This window comes from Pyrgilauda ruficollis, unplaced genomic scaffold (genome assembly GCF_017590135.1).
Source record: "Pyrgilauda ruficollis isolate IOZ18807 unplaced genomic scaffold, ASM1759013v1 scaffold56, whole genome shotgun sequence".
NCBI lineage: Eukaryota > Metazoa > Chordata > Aves > Passeriformes > Passeridae > Pyrgilauda > Pyrgilauda ruficollis.
The window spans coordinates 1,957,913-1,983,026 of record NW_024527266.1 but is presented as its reverse complement, the minus strand read 5'-3'; the positions used below and the strand labels follow the sequence as shown (position 1 = coordinate 1,983,026).

Genomic DNA, 25,114 nt, shown 5'->3' with positions numbered 1-25,114 from the left:
CCATCTGCTGTGGGACCAGGACAGTCTCTGCTCCATATGGGGGAATCAAGGCATAGGACACCGGGGTGCCAGGTGGGTGCCTGCCTTTCACCTGTGCTGGTGGAAAACAGCAAACCCAGGTACAATGTATGGGAATGAATGCGTTTTAGAGACTGGCATTCAGGATGTGCCAAATTTAAGTGACTTACTCAAGACACACACAGGGTATCTATGGCATAGACTGTGCTCCCTCCAGGGCATTACCAGGCAGGCAGGACCTTATTTACTGCACCGAGCTGCTCTCTGTCTTGGGAGGGTGACAGATACATGCTGATGAAGAGAAATAAGCCAAAGAAGGGTTAGAAAGGGCAGATATTACTTCAAAGACCTTAGTTTAGGGCAGAGTGGGCTCAGCATTGGAGAGCCCTGTGCACTATGGCGCTTACGGACTGCAACCGGCACAGCAAAAGGGCCAGAACATGGGGGGCCACCCCCCCCCCCCCCCCCCCCCCCCCTTTTTGGGGGCATGCCTTCCCTAGCATCCCAGGCACCGAGGAATCAGTGCTTTGGGCTCAGCCCTTCCTCTGAGCAGTGCTGGGCACACCAGGACCTCGGGGGCGCCGGCGGCAGCTCTTTAGCTAAATAATCATTAACAAGGCGACGTGGGATTTGAATTGAAGTGTTCGATTGCCGGGTGTGGTCTGGCAGAGGCCGAGAGTGACCAAAGGTACTGGGCAAGTGGTGAGACTGAAGGTGCCTGGTGTGGTGCCTGTGTGCAGCTGGAGCTGCTGGTTCAGGGTGTGCATGCCAGCACAAAATATGTCCCTGCCCAGGGGCAGCGGGGCACTGCTGGCAGATCACCCACACCTTTTTAAATTTTCTTTTTTTTTTTTTTTTTCTTTTTCTTCTTTTTGGACTAAGACTGCTAAAGAGCTCAGAGAAATTGCCAAATTGCTTCTTCCTCACTGAGACCGATCTGGCATTAAAGCTTTTTGATTTAATTTTTTTTTTTTTTTTTTTTTTTTTTTTTTTTTTTTTTTTGGTCAAGCAGCTAAAAATACCAGTGAAGTGCCTCACAGCAATCTTTCTAAACACAGATTTTCCCACCACTCTGTGCTGGTGAGAGAGACTCCCCATAAGCCGCAGGAAAGCAGTGTCCTTGCCTCACCCTGCTGTCAAGTTTTCTTCGTGCCTGATCCACGCTTTTCTGCCGAGGTTGGCCAGGAAAACAAGCACCTGGATACAGGCACATGCAGCTTTTCTGTGCTGTGAGGGAACTGCTGATCCCCCCCAAGAAAATCCCTGCTCAGAGCCCCCAGGAGTCTCCTTGGTGGTGCTGAGCCCCCAGTGTCTCTGTTGCACAGTGTAGCAATGCCTGCACCCCCCATCCAAGACCTGGCAAGGGCCAATGTCCAGCCTGGCAGGAAGGCTGCTGGAGACACCACTGCAGCAAGCTCGTACTCATGGGGAGTGATCCTGTCAATGGCCATCTCTATTCCCTTGCTCCTGAGCACTGGAGCACCTACTTTTCCTCTCATTTGTTTATATTGTCTTCATCTACCCTTAGCAGCACCCACAGTAAAATCTAAAGGAAAGGGGAAGTGGCTTTGTTCTCATTTTGTGAAGGGAGGGAGAATTTTGTTATTCAAAATAAGCTTTGAGGAAGTTTTAACATGACAAAGCAACATGAAAGTCCTGTGGAATGGAGAACAGCCTTCCCAGTGTACTGGCTTGGGACACTTCTGTACTGACTTCGTGAGACTGCTGTGGGAAATCAGGACATATTTTTGTTGCCACCCTTTAAAAAAAATTAATGTACTATTTGGAGGTTAGTGGTTGGTAAAAGAGCAACATGTAAGTTTTTGCCTGTATGCATGTGATGCTGGCATGCCCAGTATCATGCTACCCAAACATCATGGAAATTCTCATTAACTTTTAGTGTATATTTAGTTTTTAGAGATGTTGAGCAACTCTGACCCAGTACAAGGAAGTTATGTCTTTCTTCATCTGGCATAGCAACAGCTGTTCTGGGTCATGCAAAATATCTGTCCAGGTCAGGATCCTGTTCCTAGTGTGGTTATTAATGGATGCCTAGGCAGAGCACAAGCCCCCCTTCCCTTCCCGTCCTCTGTGCGGTCACCACGTGTGGATGAATGCGTGTGCGGGGCTGCACAGGGCTGATGGTTCAGCATAATACGAGACTACGGGAAAACTTTGTTTTGCTTCTGTCCCCGGATGTGGCAGAGCCTTCTAAGCAGGTCACTGCAAAGGGGAAGGGTTGTCCTCTGCAATCGGGAAGCCCGGGCTGGGTGTGCGAGGGACCACAGCCATCTGGTGGCCAGAGCGAGCAGCGCTGTTCTTTCTAAACATCAGAAAACTTAAAAAGGGAAAGGCGTTTGAAAGAATTTCTTACGGTTCTGTAATTTTTTTCTTTTTTGCAATCATGAAGCAGTTTTTGCCAATGCGAAGTGCCCAACCTCTAATTAAAATGATTCCTTGCAGAACTAGCAGGTTTTTTTTTTTTTTTTTTTTTTGTTTTGTTTTTTTCCAAGTTCCTTCTCAAAAGAAACCTTGCAAAATTATTCAAGCTATTACTGGTATAATCTATAACAAGTATGGTAGTACTAATTTGGAATCTTTCCATGCCTCCATCCCCATACTTCATGCTTTCAGTTACTTGAAAAAGGGCTACCTTGTCACTGTTGGATAAATCTCAGTGAAAAGCTGAGACCATGGCTGGCTGCATGGTCAAGAGGGGACAGTCTCACCCCGGGGGCCACAAGCAGCACTCTGAATTTTCACCTGTTGGCCATCGATTCAAACTGACCTCACTTGGCAGACACCAAAAATGCTTTCCATCTGTTTGTCCCTTGACGAAAATAGCAGCAACCCATTTCTGCTGCACTCAAACCTTCCTTGGGGACAGCTCCCTCTTGCCTTTGCCAGGTCCCATGCTGGCTGCTTGGGGAATTAAAAACAAGGTGGAAGGTGAAGATGGGGTCTTTGTCCTGAGGTGGGCTCAGGGCATCCCAGAGGCAGTAAGGAGGAGTTTGAGCTCCCCATACTCAGGATATTAATTCACTCAGGCAGGATGTCTTTGTTTCTCCTTTCAGGGAATTTGCAGGCAGTGCTCTGAGAGAGCTGGAGGCACTGAGAACTTTAAGTGCCAGCTGAGGCATGAAGCAGTGTTAAAGCATCACCAGTGTGAACAGGCTGGTACCATCCACAAATGCTGACGGGGCACCAGGAGCCCTTCCTTCCCAGCTGAGGCAGGCAGCCCGAGGCCAGGAACTCGCCAGAGGGCTTGGCCTTGCTTGTTCTGGAGGCCCCTCTGGCCCCACAGTTACAAAACCAGCCTGTGTTCCATCATGACCCTGCTCTTCCTTCCTCTCCTGCACATGCTCCAGCAGGGGAAGCTCGGCCCTTTTGCCTTTCTTCAGATGACATTTTCAAGTCTACTCAGCTTCCTTTTAGGAATCACTCCCACCGCTCCCACTCAGCTGGACACTGGAGAGATGGTGTAGGGATAACTGAGGATGTCCTGTGGATACCAGAGGGCCCTTTAGTAGCAACTGTATTTCTTGCATGCCTTATGGTGGCTTATGGGCTACAAGGTGGGTATTCAGATCTGGTCACAAGACACAGAGGGAGAGGAGGTAGCTCACCCTCTTGCTATTTTGAGATGGCCTGTAATCTCCTCCCCACAAGACTGTAGTAAAAAGCAGAGAGCACCTGCCTTGGCTCCCTGCACCCTCAGCCCCCATGCTGTTCTCTCAGCACCAGTGCCCTTGCCTTTTCATGGAGAGCAAATGTAGCTGCATGGTTTCATCCCTCTTCTCCCCACAGCATCCTCCCCTCCCCACACCAGCATTGACAGTACACACTGTATTTTCAAGGGAGGCTCAAGCCATTGCTCCTTTAATGTGCAGTAAAAAAAGACAACTCTCCCATGCTCAACAAGAAATCCCACGAGCAGGAGCCCTGAGCTTGGCACCCTCCTCCCTGGCTTTCATTTACAAGTGGGCAGCGTGTGCGGTTTGCTCTGAAGGGTTTTTCTCCCCGTGTGCAGAGGAGCTTCTGCTGCAGGGCTGTTCTACTGGCATGAGATGACTGATGTCTCACTTCCCCTCTGTGCTCACCAGCTGAAGGAGCTTCTGCAGCAAAGCGCATTCCCACTGGTGTAACAGTGCTGATGGAAGGGCCTCCTGCCTCAGGGGACGCAGCTCTGTGACCCGGCACACACAGCCATCCCGAGGGAGTCGGTAGCATTGACCTGGCTCGGAGAGACTCCCCACACCACGGCACAATGTGGTGGAAGGCATCAGTGGAAGTGAGAGAGGGAGGTAGGATCACACTGGGAGAGAAGTAGGGTAATGGAGAATTAAATTAACTGCAAATAGTTTGCTGAAGGCACATCCTACCCCGCGGGAGACAGCCCCTTCAGCCTGGGGTACCGCTCGCAGTCCTGTGTGCTGCCAAGGGCTTGGACGACTGGCTGTCATGCAATGGAAACATCTGGGCTGTGGGTAGGATTCTGGATAAACTGATGGGGAAAAGGAGGTGAGGAAGAGGAAGAGAAGGGGTTGTGAGTGGGAAGGTGTTGCATACCACAAACACTTGTGCAAGAGAGGTTAGAGCAACAGGGTCCCTCTACCATTAGTGTTCCTCCTCAGCCACCAGCAATGCTTCACATCCCCGTGCTTTCCAGTCTAACACTGGCAGGCAGAGGGCTCGAGATACATTCTAGGGGAGGGGTGAGGAAAGAGGCAGGCAGGAATGATTTCAGCAGCAGACTGCAGCCTCTCCTGCTTCTTGGGCAAGATCTCTAACTACCTCACTGGAGAGTAGGATGGGGGAGCTTCTTCCGGAGCTTCTTCTGCTTTGCCCACACTGTACCATAAAAAGAAAAGCCCACTGAACTCCCACATTCTTTAGCAGCTTTGAAACCCCCTTTACAAGTCTATTATATGATATCCCTAAACACAACAAAGATTATCTGAAGTCTGAAAGCAGCTTAAAAATAAAAACAACTCAAAGGTAAAAGAGGAAGAGAATGGAGGAAGGGGACAGAGTCCTTCCTCTGCTGGCCCCTGGTTGGAGGCAAGCAAAACAGCACACACAGCCTCTTGCTCCACAGCACACTGGTCCATAGCATTCACAAGGCAAACATAGCATCATCTTCCTTTGCTTGCTTCCGATGATGGCTGGCAGCAGGAGGGGACAGAGACGTCCCTGCTGAGGAGCTGGACAAAGTGGGGAGGCGGTCCGCAACTTTCGCTCGCTCTTCCAGAAATCTGTCAAACTCTGAGGGCAAGAGAAGAGCAGAGCATTAGCAAAGAGGGAGGTTTGTGGAAGAGCCAAGGTGCTGCCAGGAACAGTTAAAGACAAGAGCTGGCTGGCACATCTCACCTTCACTGGTGACACCTTTTGGATCCTCTGATTCTCCCTAGCAAAGAAAGAGAAGGACATGGTTAGAAGGAAGGTAGGTATCACACAGATGAGATTTTTTGCACATGGAGATACAGGACAGTGTTCCCCTCCCTTCCACAGTACAGACATGTTGGAGGGGCCCTGAGCCTCAGTCTATGGCTCCCAGAAGGCTGATGATACTGTTGTGGTATCCCAAAGCCTGTGTCCCTGGCTTTTCCTTCCCTGGTCCCTCCTGGCAGTCTGTGCCACACATTCAGCAATGCCAGTGCTGTTATACACTGCCTGAAGTCCAGCCCCACAGACAACTCCAGCAGGACTGCTGGCTCCAAGAAGGCAGCTCCTCACTTACCACATCAGTGGAGAGCCACTTTTCTATGTCTTCCATGAAATTGGCTTGAGGAACTGGTACCTGGGACAGAAGAAAAAGGGCAATGAGGCCAAAAAAACAGAGGATGTTCCAGTAAATCCACTATGCAAAAAGAAAGCCAAACCCAGAAGCTCCTCCTCTCACTCTGTTCAGTCAGCTCAGGCCCATCCGGATCCAGCCGGTGCCACTGCAAAGCTCCCCCAGCTATCAGTGCCATTGCTTACCTGTTTCCTCTGCCCCATCCATGCCCAGACACGCAGTTTCCAGGATACATGCCATTAAAAGCATCTGTGGTTTGGTGGTTGGCTTTGGGATATTAGGACTGGACCAGACTTTGCTTTTTGGTGAGGACCCACTAGGTGGAAATTGTCTGCTTGTGTAGGCAGCCAGAGAACAAGAGACATGCATTTCTCTACACCTTCTCCCTCTACAAACCAGTGGCAGTCTGATGTCAAAGTCTGCAGTGCTGAAGACATTGGAGGTGCCAGGTCTGACAGCACAGAAAGGGGGAAAGACACCTGCCAAGAACTGATTCCCTGATATGATCATGGAGCACAGCAGGATTTGATATCACAACAAACTACTGAAACAGACCCATCAAAGAGGAAGTCATCTACAGTTAAATTTTACTTCCAGTAGGGATGAGGCTACCTCAGAAGAATTCATGGCCCTGGTCAATTTAAACAGCAAAGGGACATATTCCTAGTGGACAGAGGTAACCCTGAAAGAAACAAAGTCTGATTCAAAACCCCAGATCCTTTTCTCCAGTCATGAGCTCCTGAACAAAGCTGAGCAAGAAGCAGCCCTTGTTAGAGGCTCTCCAAGCAGAAGAATGAGAGAGTATTTGTGGGAACTTATTTATTAGTTTTCTAATATATATAGTTCCCTTGCCCTCAGGAAAACACCAAGACCAAAGAAAAGAGCAACACCTGGCAACCAAAGACAGGCAGATTTCCTCAAACCAGGGAGCAAGCACAGATAGCTATCACAGCTGGCAGATGGATGAATGGGAGCAGAAGACGATGTGTGAGATTAGGAAAGTTTCAAAGCAAACTGGCTCTGCCTGCCCAGAGAGGATCTCTTTGGGGTAGAAGTGCATTCAAGCCAACTGTACAGCATGTGGGGAAACTTCCTAGAGCAGACATCAGGCTGGGCTGTGCCCATTACAGGAAGACAGGCTAACAAGCTTCAGACCCAGGAGCTGTCAAAGCCTCTGTGTGCCTGAGGGAATGTAATTGCAGGAATTCCTGCTGCCAAAAGGCCAAATTCAAAGCTCAATCACTAGCTACAGGAGTAGGCCCTCAACAGGGTTAAAGTCAGAATGGGTTTTCCTTCAAGCAAGGCACCTCGTGTTAAGGAGGAGAGACTGCAAGGAGAATGAATGGTAGCAGCCTCCCTCATGATGCCACCAGCTATTGCCTCTGCCTCAGACACCCACCCCAAAACAGGCCATCCTCTAGCTCAGAGTGGCACATGCTCTCTTTGCCTCAGAGCTCCTAGGATTTTTTCCTACACATATGTTTACTTGAAGAAGGACTGGCACACTGCCTGCTTCCTTCCCAAGCCTAGTCTTCACTAATGGCCCAGCCCAGGGTTGCTCCATTTCAGTTAGCAGTATCTGCTGATGTCTGCTGTGCATCCTCATGTGCTGTGCCAGTGACACTTCTGTTTCAGCAGCCCCAGCCTCCTCCCTCCCTGCTGGCCCTCCAAGACCTCAGATCTCACCATTCCTTGACGCATCATCCACTTTGTCAGCTGGGCTCCATCACTAGAGGCACCAGACTCCCCCTGGATGACAGAGAGTCTGCATTGCAGTGTGAGGGAGAGGGGAGGCAGCGGGGTTAAGGTGAAGGAAAGAATATACTAATACTGGTGGCCTACTTCTCTGATTGCAGAGAGAAGGCAACTGGACTTGGAAATTTGCTGAAGAGAAATAAAACATACATTTCCAGGTGGAAATTTCCCTGGGGAGGGACATCCTTCAACTGGCAACCCCAGAATTTTCACAGCTCCTCTCCTCAGGGCTTTAAGAATGAGGTATGCAGCCCAGCTAGGAAATGCATGTTGGTGGAAACTGGGAGTTATCATCACTTGACTTTTTCCCAAGAGACAGCACTCTTACTTCCTTGGTGAGCCAGGAGGTTACTCCCATTCCTAGTGATGCAGGGAAAGCTGTGGCCACTTACCGCTCCTGTGTTCTGCTGCCGGGCATCCAGGGCACCAGCAAGGCCTTTGGTGGCTTGGGGGTCTTCGTACTTAACCCTGTAAGCAGAAAGAGAGACAACAGGCTGATGAGATGCCTGAGAGTGAAGAGCAGGAACTCTTAAACACATGTTCAGTTCTTCTGACTGCACAACTTTTCATGCCTTGTCATTCTGCTACCAAAATCTTCTAGAAAGGTGTGCAGAGCCCTTATTAAAGGTGTAGCCCACCACAAAACAGACTAATCTACTCACTGGAACATTGTGGGATACAACAGGATGGCCCTGGCACAGTGACAGAAGGATAACAAGGAATTACGTGAAAACCAAGACACAGACTTACAGAGCTAGGTGCATTAACCACAACACTCACCTTCTTTGGGGCGGACTATAAAGAGAAAAAACTAACATAGGCTTACCAGAATATTACAGATATTTTAGGAAGGATTTGAGAAACAGGCTCTCACCTATCTTCACAGACACAGACAGCTCATAACTAAATACCACGTGAGAAGTGATGGTGGTAGAGGCTCACTGGCCTATGCTGGTCATAGGTGAGACTGGATGATCAGAAGAGCCTAGTGCTCCTTCCAAGTCTCCAAATGCACCATTACAGCAATCTTTTTCCACACACAGACATGTCTCACCCATAATTTCCCTCATCCCAACCCCGTGTCCCCTCTAGGCTGCTACTGCACGTGACAATGCCACACGTCACCGTTTGATCCATGCCAAGTGGGGAAAACTCTCCATGCTAGGAAAATGAAGCCTTTCACAGAAACTCTCCACAAGTTTCCTCTCCAGCTGCTCCCAGGCCCAATCCCACAGATCCAGCAGACCATCAAGAGGAGCTGCTTTTGTTGGGGGCCAGGGGCTTGGGCCACCGCCGCTCAAACTTCTCAAAGAAGTGCTCATCAGTGAAGGGGCCGCTGTGGACAATGGCATCCAGGATGAAGTACAGCGCTGCTATCATGCCACTGATGAGGAAGAATGGCAGGAAAGGCTTGAAGTGCCTTAAGCACTGCCTCACCGAGACACACATGAAGCATGGGGGGTCAAAAACAAACCCCCGAGGCTCTGCCAGCACGTCCTGTTCGGGAGCTGTAGAGCAATGGGTCTGTTCAAGTGGAGTGAGATACTGAGAGCAGAGGCTCTCAGTGAAATGTGAAGCCTGAGCCACTAAAGGTTACCTGGCAAGAGTGCAAGTGCAGGCAGATGAAGGGCAGTGAGGAATAAATAGAAGATGTCTTGTTACTTGTACAGAGATCATAAGCCTCAGCCTGTTAAGGACTGCTACAGCAGAGAGGATACAATTCCACCTCTGTCCACAACTCCAGCACTGAGCACATAGCAGTGGCTCTGGTTTCAGCCCCAGATTGTGTGCTGTTGATACAACTGTTTTTATGCTGGACTGCCTCTGTCCTCAGGCAACACAACCCACAGTAAAAGCAGTGGGGAAATCCAGGGACAAAACACATGAAGTCGTGTAGGTCATGGGTTTCCCCACCACATTTACCAGAAGCAGTGTGAGGCAGAGGAATGAAAGGAGACATCATTAGGAGATCTTAACTTGACATGTATAAGAGACCTTAACTTGCTACTTGCCAGCTGCAGAACAAGGCATTCCAGTGGCTGCAGGAGTGCAGGAGCACAGGCCTTGGAGGGCTGGAGACTGTGATGGGCCCGTGGGCTCTACTGCTTGGTACTCTGTGGAGAGCAGTGAATGGCTCTGCCAGGCAAAGCAGCGTGAGATCAGCCACAGTCTCTAAACCCAGGGGATCTGATCAGCACAGGTCTTGCCAGCTCCTCCAGAACAAGGATTCAGGAATCCACTCTGCAGTGGAGAAGGCCTCTTCAGTTCAGCCAGTACTGTGGAGACCCAGCTCTTAGTCCTTTACATCAGGAGGTCTCAAACACACAATGGAGGAAGAAACATCCGTCCCACTTGCCAACAGGGAAGCTGAGGCACAGAACAGTGCCCTCTTGCAAGCCACAACTGACTGCACTCTTCCTGCACTCTAGCTCAATACTCTGTCTGTCAGGCTGAATCAGTACTCAGCACTTCCCAAATTCAACATCACCCCAGTCAGGACACACGAGTTCAGAGGCAGACAGGAAAACAGAGGCAGTCCTACTTCACACCTTCATCCCCAGACAGTGAATCTCCCAGAATATGTGGGAGACCAATTCCTTCTCCCCATACCCAGTGGATGTCCTGAAGGGGAGATGATGGCAGCAGGAAAATGGACTGGGAGCACAGAGCTCATCCTACAAACAGTGTGCGTGGAAGAGTGCATTTCTGTTTCATCCTGCTGTCTCCCAGGAACTGCTGCTGGTCGGGGTGTGGCCCCAATTTCCCTGAGCCCTCTTCCTTTGCAAGAAGGCAGGACAGGACAGAGTGAGCTGCTCCACTCACCCTTTGCGCTGCTCAGCCAGCGAGCTGCCACGGGTCAGGGCAAACATGTCAAAGTCTTCTTCCAGCTTGCCAGAAGTGTCGAGGGAGTGCAGCCCTGCACTTACACTGCTTGAGCCCAGGTCTATGGGAGAGAGAGCAGGGTGAGCAGGCAGCAAAGAACAGTAATTGGAGGACTGTGGGCTTGGAGAGTGCTGGATGGAAAATTGTCATCGGAACAGGCTAAACTACTCTAGGCCCACTCCTCCATCCTGCTCCTCAGCTGCAGCACAGTGTATGCATGTATGCAGTCGTGGGTGAAGTAACAGAAGCTGTTTCTTTGCCCACTCAGTAGATATTTTTGGCTCAGTTTCAGACAGAAGCAGCAGCATCAATTTACTGATGCTGAAGGCTAGATGTTCCTGACCATCTTAGACAACTCTGGAGGGAATTGCTCCATAACCTCTAGAAGAAAGTAACCTGTGCTTCTGGGCAAGTGCCTGTGAGACAGATGAGTGGATTTTCATGACTCAGGCATCATCCAAAAAACACTTGACTTGAAAAATATCTCAACTGTCTTGTCTGTAAAAACAGTCTGGTGCCAGTTTTCTGCAGCTGCATCCAGGCAGTGCTATGTAGGCTGTTGGTATGTCTTGAAGAACTCCCAGGACCCCTCAGGTTTTTTGAGTAAACAAACTGTCAAATCCTGGGTCCTGGGCCCAAGATGCTCATGGCTGCCTTTGCAGCATAGCTTCAGCTGCTCTGCTTCTCCCAGACCTCAGTGGTGAGCCTGACACCACACAGCAAGAAAGGCAAGCAGGCAATGCTGCCAGGTATTGCAGAGGGAGCAACTTTATCCCCAATCCTGCTGGAAAGCCAGATCCTTAACCACAGACTAATGCTGAGGTCCTTCTTAAGTTATAGCCATCTCCTGCACCATGTGAGGTGAGGATGCCAAGACATATGCTCGAGTGCCTTAGGGCATATACAAGTTTCTTCATTAGTTTTTTAGTTGAAAACACATGGCATTTCTCTAGGTTACTCTAGGAATCTGACTAAATAATTTTGGGAGATGATTCAAGGGTGGGAAAGGATTTTCAAAGCAGCCCAGGAGAAAGACTGAAGGGAAAACCACATAGCAACACACTCATTCCAGCCAGCTGAGAGGAAAGGTTGCTGGTGACTTCAGGCTGTTTCAGTGCTGAAGAAGTATTGGGTCCCAGGTCAATCAAGCTGTTCTCTGCCTCATTTGGTGCCTTTGGAAGAAGAAAAAAGAAGATGGTGGGGAGTTTCTGAAGCTTAGATACCCTGACCCTACAATCCTAGCTCATTGATACTGGAGAGGAAAGCCCTTCTGCACCCATTGAAAGATATCAGCCGTGAAGAGGGAGAGGAGGGACAGTGATCACAGAACTGGCTGGAAATGGTGTCCCAGGGCAGCATATACCTGGGTAGCCAGCGTCCCAGCTCTGCTGGATGTCAGTAAGTAGGGTGAATACTGGTTCAGAGGACAGGGTACTGCTCAAAGTAGGCTCATATGGGAATTGGAATCTCACTATTCAATAACCATAACTGCTGCTGCTCTGCTCTTGCTCTTTGGGCAGGGCAGGAGAGGTTTGCAGTGGGAAATGGGGTGTCCCACATACCAGGTGCTCTGGTGCAGCTTGGCTGGGATAGCAAAGCCTATCATTTCTATGTGGGGCAGACTGAACCTCCCTGCAAGTCAGCAGGGCACTGCTGGACCTGCAGGATGCAAACCAAGCTGCACAGAGGGGCAGTTGCTCTGAGTTACCTTAACAGGCTGCCCTGTCCGAAGTCGCTCGAACCTGCAAGAAAGGTGACAGGATGCATTTCAGTAGTGTGGGCTCATTCACCCACAGCCCAAGAGATTTTTTTATAAGACTAGGCGCAGTCTGCCCTTTCCTACCCACCAGGTAGGAAACTCTACCTACTATGGCTCAGGGCCCAATTTCCCCTCAAGATACCCCAGTAAGACCCATAGAATTGATGTCTCCTGAGAGGTGGTGTGAGCAAGCTTCTTAGGATCTTCCACGGTTACTCATAACCAACAGCTCTCCTTACAGTTCATCTGGGGATGAACCAGCAAAGATGTGTTTGTTGAAATGGAAGAAAAAAAAAGCAGTGCCGATCCCATCTGGGCAATTTCTTTCTGTCCCCATCTATCTCAGAGCTAGAAAACCAGCTCTTTCCATGCAGGTGCCTCCTTTTGGGTTATGCCACAGGGACATCTTTATACCCCATCAGGAACTTACACAGCAGCTTTGAAGGGACAGGAACAAGTCAGGAAAAAATGAGAACATTTGCCTTCGTTCTCAAAGATGGATGACACAGACTGATACATCTTGAGTACTGTACTCTTGGGCAGATCAAAAGGGTGGGATAGGCAGGCAGCCTTCAAGGGCAGTAAAGTCTTGTGGGAGAGCAGGGAAGAGAAAGGAGGAGACAGGTACCTTTCATGGCGCAGAAACACATTATTGAGGTTGTCATTGATGAGGAGCAGCTCCTCGGTGAGTTGCTCATGGAGGACACGGGGAATCAGTTCCAGGACTCTCTGCTGCATGGCTCTGCATGTCCGATTCAGCTCCTGTTCAAAGCAGGGCAAGTCACCACCCACTAAGGTCACACTACGGCTGAGCACTCACAAATTTGGAATACTGACTGGAACACAGACTCCAGAGGCTACTGGAGTTCCTGGGATCTATCAGGAACTATTGATGGGCAACAAATATTGGTGTGAGAGGTAAATTGAGTCTGAGCTTTACATGGAATAATTGTATGCTTTTTGTGTTACACATCACCCAGAAAGAAAGGCCCTTGGGGACTACAAGCTCCCTTGTGAGATAATTCCAGCTTCAGGAATGCGATTTTCATCCACCATTGAAACTCTACCTTCCTTGTGTCTCCCTTATCCCCTCACTCCCTGATAAGCCCCACACTAAACTGTCCAGTTGTTCCCCACACCTGGCATGCATTGGGCCTCAGTCCATCAAGTCATCGCTAAATTGTGCTGCATGTGCCAGCCCTCCACCCTGCCCAGTGTTCCTTACTTGCAGCAGCTCCAGGTCAGAAGGCTCGGCCTGGGATGGCACCAGCTCCGTCAACATTTCCGACATCACCTTTGTGTTCCCATTCACCACTTCCAGCTCACTGCGCAGCTTCCCGATCTGCAAGAGCGAAGAGAAGGGACAGCTCTGCCAGGGGAGGCTGGGGACATAGCTGAGGTAGCTCTGAATGGCAGGGAATGGCACCATGTGTGCCTGCCTGTTCACAGCCACCAGGGAGTTCATTGGTCACCACTCATTTTAGCTCTCAGGAGCTCCCAGCAGGAAACCCCTCCATGACTTACCATCAAATTCATTTGCTGGTAGCAGATGCCAGGCCCTCACTTGGCATCTCGGCTGCTAGTCTAGGCTTGATTTTTAATAGCCAGCACAGGATGCTGGTATGATTCAAATCTCTCCTCAGCTAACAGCTCCCATGTGGTAGCCATTTAAATTGTTTAATTTCCAAAGTGGTGTAAGAGAGGGGAAAACAATTAATTCCCATTCAACAGGAGAGCCTCAACTAAGTGTGCAGTTGAAGCTTTAGTCCTCTGGTTTACAAGCTGTTAATGAGCCTCTTTATAACAATTTACACCCTCTGTTCTGCAAGGGAATGCAAAATACTGACAGCTAGGGGTTTGGTGCTGAACATGGTGTCATATGAAGTCAGGGTGAGAAAGGAGAAAAAGGGATAGGGAAACAAGTAACGAAGCCCTAGCCTTTGGAAACCACATGGCCAGACAGGGTTGATTCATATAAAGTAAGCAGTAAGGCAAGATAAACAAAGATGATAAGGAGGTATCATGTCTCAGCACCCCACTTCCCTCTACCTGCAAGCAGCCCTGTTTTAGGGAAACATAACCACTCCATGGTTACAGTATCCCAGTTCATCACTGTGAGCACAATGGAGCTCTGGGGAGCTCTTGAAGGACTGTGCTTTAGAGGAACAGCTCCTAGAAGACAGAGGCTGGGGCAGGACCAGTACTGCAGTCCCAGAGCAGTGTTTGTGAAACAGCTTCAAACAGAGGAAGAGTAAGCAACATCCTGGGACTTGTGTCCAACTCACCTGCTCTGGTGTGGGTGTGATGGGCGCGTCGCTGGATGTGCCTCTCCCGGGGGGCAGGGTGACAGGGTGGAGGATGGAGTCCATCTGCTGAGGGGAGTTGACTGCAGGTGAGTTCTGTCCAGATTGAGAGTTGGAGCTATACACAGTCTACAAAGGTGGGGAAAGTGACAGAGAGGAGATGTTAGACACACACACTTGTCAGGGCAGTGCAACTAGAGGAGAAATATTGATGGCAGCTCCCCATCTTGTTCCAACAGCTCTTGGCTGTCCTGGAGCTTCTCACCACCCAAAAACCCTCTAAATTCAAGATAGATTCTGGAAATCCCCTCATTATTCCAGAATGGCAGCTGCCCAACATTCTTCTCTTCAGCAATGCTCCCATACCCTCTGTGGTGTGTGGATAGGTGACAGCATGTCCAGATCAGTCATGGGGAACTCCAAACCCTTCCGTCTCAGGTCTTCATAGACAGCAACAACACCAGTCAAGTCTGGAGAGCTGCGGAAGGCGTCTGCCCAGGACTGGGGAGAAGGAGACAGTACAGCCCGTCACCACATACAACAGCCTTCTTTACAAACACCTAAAGACACACACTCTCTGCACTGGTGCAGATGCTCACACTTCATGGCTCACCTGGATGAGGGTCAGCACCTTGTCATGCACTATGGCAGGTGGATTGTTCTTTGGCAGGATTGTTCTCACCAGGACACCTTCTACAAAGTCCTGGCTGGACACAAGGACGTGGAAGCGATGGCCGCAGTTCTTGACGCAGGTCTCCAGAACCTTCAAAGGCAATAAAGCATTAGCTGTAGCCTTCTCTGCCCTCATGTGTTACCCTTGTTGGCTTTAGGTACATGTGTCTGTTCGGCATGTGTTTTGTGTTCAGCACTCAGCTTTACAGCAGGGTTTCACAGAGCAGAGAAAGAGTCCTGACTGCTCACCGTCAAAGCCAGCATAACTTCATGGAAGTTCTTATTCCCTACAATTCTCTTCTTAATGGCTCGGAATGCATCTTTGGGCCTGAAGGAGAGATGAGATGAAGAAAGGTCATCAGAAGGTTGAGGCAAAGCAAAACAGCCACAGGTTCTGGATGCCTCAGAGTCAGCAGGTGTCCCTCCTCACCATGTTTTCAGGATGGCTTGAAGCAGTGACTGGTTAAGCAGTTTTTGCTTGTGGTTCTGCAAGAGGAGTGGGGTTGGCTGATCATAGAACCATTTAGGTTGGAAAAGACCTTTTAGGGTCATGGAGTCCAACCATAAACCTAACACTGCAAAGTCCACCATTAAGCCATGTCCCTGAGCGCTGTTAATGAAATTAGAGGCCTCTGTGCTGATGTCTGCAACAGCTCAAGGTGTTCAGGACACAACAGAGAACAGAGTAAAAACAATGCTAGAAACACACTCCTGGGGGGTAGAGCAAAATCCCATAGCAGAGAGACTGAAGTGGAGGAGATCACAGAAAAGCTTGGCATGGGTTAGAAACAGGAAGGAGAGACCAAGCTGCAGCAATTACTGTGTTACTCAAAGAGGAGCTATTTAACATTTCCCTGGAGAGAAGGAGGCTCAAAAGCTGCAGGGGAGACACACTGGCAAAATCTTGCTTGTATGGGGCAGGTGGGTAAGAGAGCAACAGCATAGCAGGGCCTCATTAACTGTTCTCAGAGGGGAGAAACACCATGGTCTCAGACCACTGTGGTCTTCAGAGGGCACAAATGATGCAGATGCAGAGCACAGGAAGAGAAGCTGAGCTGGAAGAGAAAAGTGGGGTGGAAACACTGAGGCAGTAAGGAGGGCAGAAGCAGACTGGCCTGTGGGGCAGCATTGTGTCAATGGATGGGCATTGCAGGGCAATGGGAGAGTCTGTCCAGCTGTGTTATCAGGTGCCCAGACCTGAAAGGAGTGGCCACAGCCCAGGCCTGAGAACTGTGGAAAGAGACAGGTGCATTTGCACCGTGGGGTAGTGGAAAAGGAGTGGTGACAGGTCTGTAAGTAGAGGTGTTTGACTTTGTTTCCATACAACTGTGAACCTGAAAACTGGGCTTGCTAATCCTCTGTCAACATCACTGTGGGGTAGGACAGCAGGAGTGAAACCTGCATGTTTTATTCCATGTAGCACTTTCTTTTTTACATGCTGCTCTTGACATCTCCACTGTGAGAAGGAGCATTCTCCCTTGAATTCACTGGCAAATCCCCAGCTCCTGAGTTAACAAGTCTGGCAGGTTGATGAACATGTCCCTGTAGGGAGAGGGAGACAAGAGCTCCCCCATCCACTTTGAGTGTTTTTGAGTGACTGTACATGAAAATACCTGAGAAGAAACCCAAGAAATACTGGCACAGTGAGAGGACTGAATAGCAGCCTGAGATTTTCCCCTCTTCTCAGTCAGCAGCCTTTAGATTTTTACATTCCCAGAGGAGAGAAAGAGAAGGGTATAAAGGGGGAAAAAAATCAAAGTGGAAGAAATGCAAATATGCCTTCTGGAGATGAGAGGCAGCCTAGCTTGAACAGAGGGTTATCTGGGGACCCTGAAGGCCTGTTTGAATGGCTCCTAGCGCTCACCAAGATTATAGAGAAGCATCTAATAAGTGCTCTGACAGCTTTGCTATATCTCTAGGTCTCCTAGCAGAGTCTTGTCTCAGGGATTGCTGGGAAGCCTAGCTTATTACCACCACCAGTGCATGCTAGCACTGCAGCCTAGGGATGTGGTGTTACAGGGAATGCAGGGACCTGCCGCTGGATATGGGCCCTTGCCAGCTCTCTTACCCTTCTTCAGTCTCATTAATGATGTCACAGATCTCCATGTTGAGAGCCCAGTCCTCACTCCGCAGAGACCCATCAGTAGCTCTCTCTGGAAAACAGAAACCAAGGTTAAGAGCAGCCCCGGCACTCTTAAGTCAAATTCTCACAAGACCCCAGACCCCAGCCTGCTTCTCCCTGGCTGCCACTACAACATGTAAGGAGGCAAATCCATATGCAAATTCCGGGTCACCAAGTGCTCCCCACTAGGTGTCACCATGGCCGAGCACACTGCTGGGATGGAGGGTGCCCAACTTCACCCGTGCCACCAATGCTACTGACACACAAACACACTCTGTGATCTCTGGTGTCCTGCACATGAAGGGAAGGGGCTCAGCATGACTTCAGCTCCTCAGCTTAGGAAAAGGGGGCTTATTTGCTTTGTTATGCAAGGCCAGAAACCGTGAGTTTGGCCTGCTCACACTGATACAGATCTAATGCCAATAGCTCCCATTCTTGGTTTGTACCACATAAGGAGACAAAAGAATCAGTGCCCCTTTTTTTTTTTTTTTTTTGTATACCGGCTCTATAAAAACAAAGAAGCAAACATAGAAAACTAAAGCAGGGATTCTCTTGTTTAACATTTATACCTCTCCCCTGAAATTCTGGCCTCTAGGGAGTGTGGGCAGAAGCAAACTGCAGGCTGAAGCCGAAGCAATATTGTTCCAGCTTTGATTGTCTCCCCTTTAATTAGGAATTCCTCAGTCAGCCTTGATGTTATTTATTCAAGGCAGAGATTTGGGAAATGAGCAGCTATTACTGGGAGCACCAGTGTCTCCACCCTGTAATCATCCATGTCTCAGTCCTAGCCATGCCATTGACTGATGCCTTCAGGGACACCACCAGTAGAGAATGGCCAGCGGGGCCAGAGGGACCCACGCACTCCCAAGACCACAGGGAAACACAGACACAGCAAATGGCAAGCAGAGGACAAGAACCATCCTTTCCAGCTCTCTCATCCTACAAAACACTTGACTTAGCACTGGGGCAAGAGAATTAAAACTGGCCAGACCTGTTCAGCACTTACCAGGTGCTCTTCAGGAGAGCTCAGTCCCAGCAAAATACTTACAGAAATGCCTGCATTTTCATAACTGCTGTCCCTGCAAAATCTGCGGCTCTCCCTTGCTGCTGTGAGTCCTCTACCCCTTTTGAAAGGTCCTTCCTCTGCAGAGCTGCCTTTTTCTGCTTTTGACCCAGCAGCTAATGATCCCTGTGTAGGAATGAAATTAAATGCCCATTCACAGAGTAATGAGATAAGGCTGTAACAGAGGAAGAAGAAGATTTTTTAACTCCTGCCTGGGTAAGCACATCCATCATGTCCTGTTTAGGGTCAGGCACAGAGCTATTCACACCACTGCGCAATGCAGCCTCTTATACACGTGTCCCTCCCACAGATTGCACACCACAGTTCGAAACTATGGGCATCTTATCACAATCCAGCCACCACCTTTTCTGTTGGCTACAGAATGCATTGATTACACAGTGATTATGCTGATGACATTGTGGCCACAGCCAGATGGAAGAGGGCAGACAGTGAAGGAGAGTGGCAGACTGTTCTTGATGCTCTTCCACCTTTCTAAAGGTCTGGCTGTTACTGGAGTAAGCTTAAGGCTCCTTGATTCAGGATCCTGATCTCTGGCAGATCCAAGCTTCCTCAGTGAGGCACAGGAGGAAGGATTGCACTGATTGCATTGGTGATGTGGTGGAGAATATATCCAGGGCAATAGGCATGTTTGGTGCACCAGGGCATGTACCCATCAATGGGGAAACTGTCGTAACACATGACAGGAAATGTTTTCCATTGGGGCTCCTTTGGGATCAGGACTCAGTACAATGTCAGAGCTCCAGGCTTCCTCCTGCCCTGGGACACCAGCCTTGCTGGCAGGCAGGCTGCAGCTCAGCTCAGTCTGATGGGTTTGGCTCACGTGGTCACAAAGCCCCCCCTCACTTGCGCTCTCCTCCAGGATCCCCTGCTCATGACACATCATGGTTTAAACGAGCCAGAAGTTTCCCTGCACTGTTTGCTGCCACTGGCAGTGAATCACAGAAATCCACTACACAGGGAGGTGAAGTCTACATCCACTCTTCTCACTGCACATAGAAGGAAAAACCCACAACTTGGGAATAGGGCTGAGCCTGCTTGGAAGCTCTGAGCTACAGAAGAAACAAAGGACAAAACAAAACCTGCATTAACCATCAATCCTTGCTGTTCAAATCTCCCCAACCTTCCTTTGCATTGTACACAAACATGAATTGAATCTGCAAACACCTTTTCCTCGCTTCCCAATGATTGGTGGCACGCTGTAACCTGCTCCCCACCACCCTTTACTGCCAAATGCACCAATCCTGCCAAGGTCGAGCAGCAGGTTTGCTTTTCAGAAAGGAATGTAAATAAACCATGCCTGCTCCTTCACCTGCCTGGCCATTTAGGGGAAAACTGGGCTTCCTCAGAAGTGACACACCCTGCCCCTGTTACCCCACAATACTGTGGCTATCCTGCTACCATCACCCCAGTTCATACACTCATCAAGGGAGAGCTGCAGGAAAGCAGCAAACCTGCCATAAACACAACAGAGGGTCACAAAATGCAAAGCTGGAAGAGCAGTATTAGAGCATATGAAAAACAGGAATGTGACCCTGAGGCAATTCCAAGGACAAAAGGCTTGAATTTACCCAGTAAAAATTAAGATCTGGTCTAGCTGGCACTGGGAAAGCTGGAGCTAATGCCCTTCTAATCCTTCTTGCTCTCTTCCAAGCTGTAAGGGACTGTCCAAGCCTAGTAAGATATGGAATTTTCTCCAAAATCCTGAACTTTGCCCTTCTGTAAAGCCTGCAGAAGGGAAGGAAACAAAGTCTAATTAGTCACATGAAGGATCAGGGTGGCTGGCCCCATTTCATGAGCTGTAATTAGCACATGAGCTGTCTGTTCTGCAGGAAATCTGAGCCCGGGATGGCTGGGGACAGCAACAAGTCCCTAAAAAGAGTGAGCACAGGAGGCAGGGCACTGCCACACGCCCAGCACTCTGCCTGGTGTCATCAGGCAGCATCTACTTGTGTGTGTTACCAGCTGAGCCTGACCTGCAGCAGAGAATTCCCCTGGCAGAGGTTATGGTGCGCCTGCGAATGCCATCCCCCTCCAAGCCCCAAACCAACCGGCTGCTGAATATACAGGAGGCCCTTCATGGGGCTGCTCCAAAGCCACATTGTTTTGGCAGCCAGTCCAGATCCCCGGGTGTGACAGCATTGGGGTTTGTTGATTCCAGTCTGCTGCCTCACAAATTGCTCAGATCGACCCAGAACCACGCAGGACTGTGGTACGGGTTGAAGCAGAGCATTGGCTCTTTTCCTGCGTGGCACTGGATGTGCTCCCGCTGACTGCAGCTAGGTGATAAAAGTTATTTGGAACCAGCAGATAACGAAGAACTCCAAACACTTGGCATAACTGGCGCAAAGGAGCTGTACACTGCTTTGTGCTACGAATACATTCCACAAGTTTGCTTCTTTTCAAGGTTATTGTGTCTGCCCTGGTGGCAGGGGAGAGCGCACTGTGGGGCTGGGGATCCCACTCAGCTGTCCCTGCAGCAGCACACCAGCACTGCAGTCAGAAGTACAGGAGCCAGGGACAGAAGGTACTCTGCAGGCTCCTGTCCCCTTTGCTCCCAACCCCAGGCCTGAAGCACCCATAACCAGTCAGATGCTGCTCAGAAATCCTTTGCCTGTGATATGCTCAGCTCCTCCAAATGAAGCCTTCAAACAGTGCTCCCTGCAGTGCAGCCAGCTCCCTGCTGGCTCTAAGTTCCTCAGCAAAGCACCTTCTCACCCCTTTCAACAGATGTTTGAGGACACCAGCAGTTCATCACATGAGACAGCTTAGGTTCAGCAGAAAGCAATGCAAGATGTCTTCTTCCAACTTCCCTTCAAGTTCACAAACTCGCAGGCCCAAATCAGCATCCTGTACAAGCCTCCTGCTTTTACTTCCCTTGAGGGAACTTCAGCACCAGCTCTGTCAGGACTGCACCATTTAGCTGTATCCTTCCCCCAAAGCCTGAGAGGACAGCATGCATTCTAGAGAGACCAGAGATACAGCTCCAAACCTAATTCAAGCATGGTGATGGACAGACTGTGTTGACATAGTGGTGTGGGTATGTGTGTCTCTGAACTCCTGCTCCTTTCCTGTGAATCAGCTCAAATTCTCAGGGATCAAGTGACTCTTCAGCTGATGCCTTTGCCCCTTTCCCTCCAGACAGAGCAGGCACAGAAGACAAGGCAATGCCTTTTTGAGAAGCACAACCTTGCAGGGACCCACAGAGCCCACAGAGGGGTGCAGAACACCTGCAAGGTGGGATCCAAAAGGTTGTGGGGATTTTTCTGCTATATTGTTTTGCATCTGCCTCTCTTCCTCACCCAGGAGCCTTACTTGCTCCCTCTTCACAGTCTCAACTTTTCCTGGTCCCCATGCTTAAAATAACCCCCCTCTATAAAAAACATCTGTGTCACCTCTGTGCTACACTGTTACTTCTATCCCTTTCCTGCCCTCACTCACTGAAATAACCTGCCTCTGCTCCTTTTGGTATTGCTATAATTACTAGTTATTTTAGACTTCCAGGGTGAGGAGACAGCATTGGTCGTTTCTTCTCCATTCTCTTCCTCAGAGAAAATTCACCTTCTTGAAATTAGATTTTCTATTTTGAAATCAGAAAAAAAAAGCTTCCCTTAGCTCCTAGATGGAGGCATAGTGGATTTCCCTTTCCAGGGGGGAATCTGAACTATGATGCTTTACCACTCTTTGAGTGATGCTTTATCACTCACCACTGGTGCTTAAAAAAACCCACCACAAAACAGAAACAAATACAAAAAACCCCAAACAAGCAAGTCTGTATTCCTCTTACTTTGGTAGAGACATCACGGTGCAAAAACAGGAGAGGCAACTTTTGTGACTAAATCTCAGAACTGTGAGTAAGAAACTAGAAAACCTACTCCTCTGCAACTGACTCATGCTGTGACAGATCACTGAGATTATCTGAGCATTGCTTTCCTAGTCAGCAAAATAAATGGGTCTTACTAGATTAACATTAATGAAGGAATTTGAGAACGTTGCTGCAGCGGCCACAGAGGACTTTTTTTTTTTTCCTTAGCCTTCATCTAAAGCTATTTTAGACTTCATAAGCTATATCAAGCATACATGACTTTGCCCAAATAATTGACAAGGACGCAGCAGTATCTTTCTGCAGACAGCCCAGGGCAGCAGCACTGTGCAGGTTTGGTGATCAGGCTCACGGGCTGGACACGCAGCTGCCACAGACCTACCAAACGAGTTTGGGGAAGTCATGTTTGCGTCCCAAATTAAGCAGGGTAGATAGCATTTATCCACGTCCCCAGGATGCTGATAGGCAATGTTCAAAAGGAGAAAATATTCATATTTTCAATCACCACCCCTTTCAAGTCCTCCAGAGAGTTCCTTTCTCACACGCTGTAATTCCTCCACCTCTTTGGACTCCCATAACCCCAATCAACCCCCAGTCAGTAAGATCTCCCTAGCATCACACCTCTGCTTCTCAACTCCTCTCGGACAACACTTTTGAAATATCTTTTCTTTTTTCCTCTTCTTTGCTATTGGTTTGTTGCTTGGGAATCCCTTATTTAATTGAAACAAAGCCTAGAGGTATAACCCACTTACAATCTAGTTACTAAACTGACCAGAAGATCTGTGAGGCAACCTTCAGATTGCCTCTACCCAAACACAAGGACATATCTGATACACTCACTGAGGGAACAAAGAGCATTCATTCAGGAAGAGGCAGGAGACGACTTCTCCTGGAACGTGTGATGAAACATGTGATGTCCTTCTGGGGGTGTGTTGAAGATCATCTGGAGGATTTTGGTAACACAAAGTCTTCCCTGATGATCCTTCCACCAGCTGGCTGCAATGGATCTCACCTATCTGCCTGAACACCAGAGTGGCACATCACAATGCCCCTGACACACTTTGGGACAGTGTTAGGGTAGCCTCTAAATTCATTATAATAAAAGCATTACTTAAAGCAGCTGCTTGCTCTGTTTCCCCTCCAGGCACAGCCTCCTATTCAGCCATGCAAGGACACCAAAAAGACTGAACGTGCGACTGGATGTTCACAGCAAACAGCAAAGGTCTGACAAGCAGTGAACAGCAAGAATGAGCAAGTGCATAAACTTACAAATGGAGAGTTTAAATAGGCATCAGCCTTCAAGCACAACTTCAAGGCCCTTAGGCAATACAACATGGGAACAGAATCTTCATTCTAAGCATTTTAAGAACTGCATCCCTGTTCTGACACCAGTGTGGCTGTTGACAGTCTTCTTCTCTCTAACTGCGGCATCTCTGCTCCGCTTTCTCAGGCCTCATCCTTCTCCCGTGCTCCCCAAGCTGCCCTGAGCACAGGGACTGCAGGACACCATGTGCCCGTGGGCCTGCCAGGGGACAGGGTGGGTGCTGTGTTCACTGCTGGAGCCGCTGCTCCATGCTGAGCTACAGCCACATGGAAGAGCTCGTGCTGCAGGAGCCAGGGCATGGCCCTGCCAGGCACCGCCTGTCCCACAGCTCAGAGTGGGGAGGCTCAGGGCGGGCAAACACCCCCAGCTGCCCAGCGCCTGTGTCCTTCGGGTAGGGGACACTGGTCCCACTGGGCGAGCCGCGTGCCCCAGGGCCAGCCCAGCCTGAGGCTGCTGTCCCCACAGCCTCGCTGTTCCCATAGCTCTGGCTGATCCCATCCCACAGCCCCGCTGTCCCCGCAGCCCCGGCTGATCCCATCCCACAGCCCCGCTGTCCCCGCAGCCCCGGCTGACCCCATCCCACAGCCCCGCTGTCCCCGCAGCCCCGGCTGACCCCGTCCCACAGCCCCGCTGTCCCCGCAGCCCCGGCTGATCCCATCCCACAGCCCCGCTGTCCCCGCAGCCCCGGCTGACCCCATCCCACACCCGAGTGATCCCATCCCACAGCCTCGCTGTCCCCGCAGCCCCGGCTGACCCCGTCCCACAGCCCCGCTGTCCCCGCAGCCCCGGCTGATCCCATCCCACAGCCCCGCTGTCCCCGCAGCCCCGGCTGACCCCGTCCCACAGCCCCGGGGCCTCGCGGCCGCCCCTCGTGCCGCCGCGGGTCACGCGCCCCATTCCCGCCCGGACGCGATAGGCTGACCCTGGCTGGAGCCCAGCCAATCAGCAGCTCCCCTAAGCCCCCGAAGAGGCGCGGGCGGGAATGGCCCCAAGCCAATCACGGGGCTCGGCGGTGCCGGGGGGCGTGGCGCGGACCACCGGCCTGCGGCCCCTTTAAGTGAGCAAACTTCACCTCGCCACCCCGAGACCCCCTCGCGCCCGGATTGGCTGGCGGGGCCCCCGAAGGAGCCGCCTCGGGCTGCGCGCCCGCTATTGGTCAGCAGCACCCGTCAGTCAGAGCAGAACTCTCTCCTGATTGGTCAGCGCGCTGCTGGTCCCGCCGCGGAGGCGGGGCCTGCGTTTCCCCGAGGAAGGGTCCGGCGGACGCCCCCGGGGGCGCGGGGCCGGACGGGCGAGCTGGGGTACGGGGAGGGTCGGGGGGCGCGGGTGCGGCTCTCACCGATGCGCTGCCCCACGGGGGAGCTGAAGGGGTTCCCCAGCAGAAAGTCCATCGCCGCCGCCGCCGCGCCGCGATCAGCTGACGCTGCCGCCGCCGCTGTTCACGTGACCCGCGCGCCGGCCGGGGCGGGCCCCGCCGAGCCCCGCCGTGACGCCAGCGGCCGCCGCCCGGACCGGCCCCGCCGTGCCACGGGCTGAGGGAGGCGCAGAGCGGCCGCGGCTGCCGGGGTAGGGCGGTG

At 50.6% G+C, this 25,114-nt stretch overlaps 1 protein-coding gene across 5 annotated transcripts; it reads right to left on the bottom strand.

The window, feature by feature from the left end:
• Window positions 1–2,514: 2,514 nt before the first annotated feature.
• On the bottom strand, window positions 2,515–25,051 carry TOM1 (target of myb1 membrane trafficking protein). 5 transcript variants are annotated; one of them, XM_041481442.1, is made up of 16 exons: window positions 24,877–25,051; window positions 17,256–17,340; window positions 15,437–15,515; window positions 15,129–15,278; window positions 14,882–15,016; window positions 14,498–14,644; window positions 13,438–13,554; window positions 12,841–12,974; window positions 12,162–12,195; window positions 11,517–11,625; window positions 10,394–10,514; window positions 7,963–8,038; window positions 7,502–7,564; window positions 5,759–5,818; window positions 5,389–5,425; window positions 2,515–5,283 (listed from the first exon to the last, which is right to left on the bottom strand). In XM_041481442.1, exons 1-16 carry the CDS (start codon window positions 24,926–24,928, stop codon window positions 5,135–5,137), a joined length of 1,548 nt encoding a protein of 515 aa, XP_041337376.1. In that variant the 5' UTR covers window positions 24,929–25,051; the 3' UTR covers window positions 2,515–5,134. The 5 variants fall into 5 exon arrangements, with proteins under 5 accessions (XP_041337376.1, XP_041337380.1, XP_041337379.1 ...); XM_041481446.1 differs by lacking the exon at window positions 24,877–25,051 and adding an exon at window positions 24,372–24,395; XM_041481445.1 differs by lacking the exon at window positions 24,877–25,051 and adding an exon at window positions 23,483–24,074.
• Window positions 25,052–25,114: the final 63 nt, after the last annotated feature.

Coding starts and splice junctions, on each gene's coding strand:
- TOM1 (XM_041481442.1), bottom strand. CDS start 24,928: ATGGACTTTCTGCTGGGGAACCCCTTCAGCTCCCCCGTGGGGCAGCGC. Junction 13,555..14,497: donor TCACACCCACACCAGAGCAG/GTGAGTTGGACA, acceptor TCGCTCTTGCAG/ATCGGGAAGCTGCGCAGTGA. Junction 7,565..7,962: donor GGCAGCAGAACACAGGAGCG/GTAAGTGGCCAC, acceptor TCTGTCATCCAG/GGGGAGTCTGGTGCCTCTAG.